Genomic DNA, 6,000 nt, shown 5'->3' with positions numbered 1-6,000 from the left:
TCAAATCAGTTGCAAAATTAGCATCTGCTAAGGTTGTATCTCTTTATCAAGCTTTTCACTTTCTTACTTCGGATTCTATTCTCTATCTCTTTTAATCTCAAATCCGACCTTGTATGGAATACTGTTGTCATATCTGGAGCAGATCTTCTAACGATGCCCTTTCTCTTTTAGACAAGGTGCAAAAACGCATTGTAAACATAGTTGAACCTGCTCTTGCAGCCAACCTCCAACTATTATCACATCGTCGTAATGTTGCTCCTCTTTCTCTTTTCTAAAAATACTATAATGGTCACTGCTCTAAAGAGCTAGCGTCTCTTGTGCCATCTACTAAAATTCATTCTTGTGTTACTCGTCATTCGATTAAGTCTCATTTTTTTGCGACTGTTCCTAAGTGCTCCAAAAACGCTTATTTGTCTAGTTTTTTTCCTCGAACATCAGCTCTTTGGAATTTGCTTCCTTCTTCTTGTTTTCCTGATTCATATAATTTGCAATTCTTTAAGTCGTCCGTCAATCGTTATCTTGCTCTACAATCTTCATCTTTTCTCTTCCAGTAACTTCCAACAAAAAATAAAACAAATGAAATAAAAATTTCTTTAAAACTTATTTCTAAAGTTGCTAAAGGCTATAATTTTTAAAAACATCTTGCATTGCTGTTGATAAAGTTTACCACATACTGTGTGTTCTATTAAAGCCATTGATATTAAAATACAATTTTCACAAAACCAATATAGTAGTTTAAGTATACTGTGAAACCCTGTTACAGCATCATGTGGTGGACAAAATAGTTGAAGTCTTTGTTCAAGTTGATGTTATTTTTTATATTTCAGACCTACAGAAGAACTATTGTAAAAAACTGCAAGTTTTTTTGAAATTAGTAAGGTTTTTAACTCTTAATACATAGTATTGCTATTGGAAGGAATTATATGGTAACCATGGTTGCCATGCAATCTGTTTCAATAGCATTGACAGATTTGTCATTTTGTCACTTTGACATAGCACATTATTTGTTTCAACAATTGCAGTTGACAAATAATAACCTCTTTGGGGTTAAAGGTGCAAGTGAGAGATATGCATCAGCTGCTTTGCAGCTTTTCATCGATCAAAGGTGAACATCCTGATACTTCTTCAAGCATGACTGTTTTAAATTTGCATTATTACTGAGTTTTAAGATAAATTTTTATGCAAAAGCATGCATGGATGGGATTAGTGATTAGTGAGAATTGAACTAAATTAAACTCTTACAAGCAGAAGTCTCAAAAGAAACGTCTATATGCACCAATGAAATTCAATACAGCTTGGTTCAATTTTTTAAAAAAAATTTGAGAACAAGCTTTATTTCAATTTTTTTAGAACAATTGCTTTTGTAAATATCAGGTTTCAACCGCTTACTTTTTTTTTTTCATTCTGCTAAACTAGAATGAAAAAAACAGAACAAAAAAAAAAGCCTTGTATTTTCTTTCCAAATGAATTCATATATATGATATTTGGCCAGAGTTTTGTTGACATAAATTGGTTATATATATATATATATATATATATATATATATATATATATATATATATATATATATATATATATATATATATATATATATATATATATATATATATATATATATATATATATATATATTTTTTTTTATTTAAAAGCATGATGTTGCATAACTGTCACCATTGTATAAACAGAAGTATGGGAGTTTAAAAGAAGTTACAAAGTAATAAGAAAATTTTGAGTTCTTAGAACTGTTAGCACATTTTTACAGTTTGATTGGCAATATAAGTAAACTTAAGTAAAAAATTATTCAAATAATTGAAGCTTACAATTTGTAAGCAAATTGTTAGAACTAGAAGTTAACATTTTTTTTTTTAAACTACAAAATGTAACCTTATTGGCTAGAAATTTATTGTTTCATTAATTTAAAATATTTTAGTTTTATACTGTTTTTTGATTTCACTTTATTCAATTTTTTTGTCTTGTTATAACTTAATTATTTTCAGATAGCCACAGTGATTGTGCATGAATTAACTGAATTGAATGAATTAACAGGCACATTCATAGCCATAGGCTATGAATGTGTTTGTTATAAATTACATACATTATAAATATACATTAAAAATTTGTTATCACTAAATATTATACTGTTGCTTGGTGCTGAAAAATATTTTTTTGATTGGTTTTAATTAAAAGTTCATTCTCAGTTCAGGGACAAACATATACTCAATGGACCCCTTTTAGTGATTGTTCAGCAACATGTAACACAGGTAGCTCAATACGTACACGAACACGAACTTGCACTCCTTCAAGTTTATGTCTAAATGCTGTTTTAACTGATACCATTTCATGTAATTTGCAATATCCTTGTCCAGGTATGATATATTATTGGTCACATTATAAAAATTACTTTTTATATTATTTATATTATTTTATATTGTTTATATAAATTTTTTTAATTACAATACACATTAAATAAATTAACATTAATAATAACAATAAAAAGTATTTAATGTATACACAAAAAAGCTTTTGACCTAATGTATACTTTTCCAAATATTCAGTAATATTTTTTATTCATTATTTAGATTATAAGCTAGGTGATTGGGGTCCTTGGAGTACTTGCTCTGAATCATGCAGAGCAACTCAATCAAATCCAACTCGAGTTCGAACTCGTTCTTATTGTCTTGATAATTCAACTGCAACTTATCAATGCACTTCTAATTTCATGGTTAGTTACGAACCATGTAACACTGCTGCTTGTTCAATAGGTAATTTTGTTACATAAATCTGAACTTGTTGATAAAGTTGCTTATATAATAAAATCAATGAAATATTTTATATTAAATAATAAAATAAAATTATATAATTAAATAAATAACTTATAAATTAAATTAATATTTATGAAACCTTTTTACAATTTAATGTAGCCACAAATGATTTAAAGTTGATGCAAAGAACAAAATAATTATTATTTAAATAATATTTTTAAATTTAAATAATAGCTATTTTATTCTTTGCATCAACTTTACTTTTTTTGATATTTTGTGATAAAATGGCAACCTTGTTATAAAGTATTTATAATATATTTGTTGACAAAAGTATATATATATATATACAGTGCCGGTTTTAGCACTACCACGCCCTGGGCGAGATTTCTACGGCGCCCCTAGCTCAATTTAACCCCATTCAAAAAAAAGGCAAAGGGTAAAATAACCAATTAGTTTCGCCCCTTTATATTCGGTGCCCTGGGCCATCGCCCAACCAGGCCCTACCCTAACGCCGCCATTGTATATATATATATATATATATATATATATATATATATATATATATATATATATATATATATATATATATATATATATATATATGTATATATACATATATGTATATATATATATATATATATATATATATATATATATATATATATATATATATATATATATATATATATTTTGTTTAGTTAAATCTTGCAACAGTATAAATTTTACATATGTCTTTTTGATGGATGTTTCATCCAGCATTGATAGTGAAGAATGGACTAATGAAAAAAATTTAGTTAAAGGTTTTGTTGATGGTTCATCATTTGAAGTAAATCAAAATGTTGATGTGTCTGTTGTAACCTTCTCAAGTGAAGCTATTATAACACTTCCTTGTGACAAGTTTACCACTAAAAATGAGTTTAGAAATTTTATGGACAATTTAGTTTTACGAGGTGGTGCCACAGCAATCAACAGGGGTCTTCTTAAAGCACAAGAAGCATACCAAAGTTGCCCTAAAAGTAATATTTATCCTGTAGTTATACTTCTCACAGATGGCAAAGAAAATGTTGATGAAATAAATAACACAAGATTTTTAACAGAGACTAAGCTTAAAAGTGAAGCTCTATTAGTTGCTGGTGCTGTACGTGATTACAATAAAGATGAAATAGATAGAATAACAAGTTATATTGTTAATGGGCAGAATGTGTCTTATGACTTCTTTGCTGACAATTTTACTTCTCTTTTATCAATTTTTGGTAGCAAGCTGTATCCTTTTGTTCTTGAAAAAAGTCAATGCGAAAGTAATTTTTTCTTACACTTTATTACAAATATAGTATAGCTTATCTCTGTTTTTTGATAAAATTAACTTTAATACAAAATTTATTTAACTTTAATAATAATTTATTGAAGGGTTTTTTTTTTTATTTATTACACAGGTTGGCACTGTATAATTTATTTTGCACACCTAAAATTTTGAAGTGCTGACCTAAATCTAAACAATTTTTTTCAGAAAAATAAAAAATAATGAATAATAACAAAAAAAAAGTTTTTTTTGCTTTAATAAAACTCCTTCATATTTAGATGATATCTGCTGGTATCTGCCCAAAGTTGATGTGTGTACAAAAGCCCCCACAGCTTTCTATTTCAGTATGATACCAGCAATGATGTGTCATTCAAATCTCTGTATGCAAATATATGTATATGTATATATATATATATATATATATATATGTATATATATATATATATATATATATATATATATATATATATATATATATATATATATATATATATATATATATATATACATATATATATATATATATATATATCTGCTATAGCATATTTAGATAAAAAAATGTTACTAGTTTTTGCTATCCTTATAGCATACGACATATTCAGATAAAGAAGAAAAAAATAAAGAATAATGAAAGAAAAGATTGCTGCCCAATACCAAACCCTAAGTCAATGTAGCAGCAGACTATTTCAAGATATTCCTATATATAATATATATATATATATATATATATATATATATATATATATATATATATATATATATATATATATATATATATATATATATATATAGAACAAAGGAATATCTTTATGAACTATGTATAAAACGTTATTAATGACCTATACTGAAGTTGGGAGCTGTGAGGAAAATAACTCCATAAAATTAAAAAGCAATACAAAATGTAATTTTTTAATTTAGCTCAAGGGAGATGGACATCTTGGACTAGTTGGAGTGCTTGTTCTCAAGTTTGTGGAGCAACTGGTACTATGCAACGTTCTCGTTCATGTGTAAATCCTGTTTCATCAAAAAATCAAGAAGATTGTGAACCAGATGTGGATGGGGCAAACTATAGTTTTAAAACTTGTTTTATGCCGTGTAGTAAGTCTAGATGAAAGTTTTACGAGTTTTTTCAAACTTATGAATTATTGAACTTGGCAATATCAAGTTTAGTAAAAAGTTTAAAAAATAAATAAATAGCTAATTAAACAATAAGAAATTAAAACAAATCATTAAATATACTTTTAAAAGCATTTGTAAAATATATTTTTTTTTAAATTAGTAAACTTTTGGTTTGCTCTATTATTTTGAAACAAAAGAAATTTAAATTACTAAAAAAACTTTTATAGGAAAAAAGCTTTTCCTTATTTATTGGAAATAATTTTTAAAGAACAACTTGTAGCTTTTAGGCGTAAAAGTGTTACAAAGATTGTTTTATTTTTTTTCAATTACTAGAAACTTATTTTCAAAAGTTTCTTAATGAGCTAAGCACAACTTGTAAAACCATTTTAATCAGAGGCAATTTTACTGGGAGGTGCTCCCCCTCCCCTCCCCCCCTCCTCCTAAAAGAAGGCGATTTTCTAGTTATAATTGGATTTTTTTACGAATTTAGTTGGCTTGTCAGGTATTTAACAAAATTCGGTTGGGTAAATTTTAGTTTTGAGGACCCTATTTTTTTTTTTTAAAGAAGCCAGTCGATACTTTGTAAGGATTCAACCCCCCTTATTTTATTTGTAGAATCGCCTCTGATTTTAGGATCACTTTTAAACTTGTTTACTAAAGTTTCTATACAAAAAAAAAAAAAAATACAACTTTAACTTTAAAATTGCTTTTACATTACCTATATACATTTTCTAATTTAAAGTTCTACATATTTATTTGTTTTGGTCTTACTTTTTTTATTTTTTTTTATTTTTACTTTATGTTTTGTAATTGAGGTC

At 26.4% G+C, this 6,000-nt stretch overlaps 1 protein-coding gene across 3 annotated transcripts in view; it reads left to right on the top strand.

Moving 5' to 3' along the window:
- LOC124816252 (A disintegrin and metalloproteinase with thrombospondin motifs adt-1-like) overlaps window positions 1–6,000 on the top strand; it is a 36,910-nt gene that overhangs the window by 8,556 nt on the left and 22,354 nt on the right. The window contains exons 3-6 of one of the 3 annotated variants that reach the window (XM_065807366.1): window positions 2,200–2,367; window positions 2,581–2,763; window positions 3,462–3,941; window positions 4,982–5,161. In XM_065807366.1, coding sequence (XP_065663438.1) covers window positions 2,200–2,367; window positions 2,581–2,763; window positions 3,462–3,941; window positions 4,982–5,161 — 1,011 coding nt within the window. Of the gene's footprint in view, window positions 1–2,199; window positions 2,368–2,580; window positions 2,764–3,461; window positions 4,062–4,981; window positions 5,162–6,000 lie in introns of all 3 variants that reach the window. The other 2 variants (XM_065807365.1, XM_065807367.1) reach the window with 2 other exon arrangements.

The sequence above is a fragment of the Hydra vulgaris genome, chromosome 10 (assembly GCF_038396675.1).
Source record: "Hydra vulgaris chromosome 10, alternate assembly HydraT2T_AEP".
Taxonomy (NCBI): domain Eukaryota; kingdom Metazoa; phylum Cnidaria; class Hydrozoa; order Anthoathecata; family Hydridae; genus Hydra; species Hydra vulgaris.
This window is presented reverse-complemented; position numbering and strand designations above follow the sequence as displayed.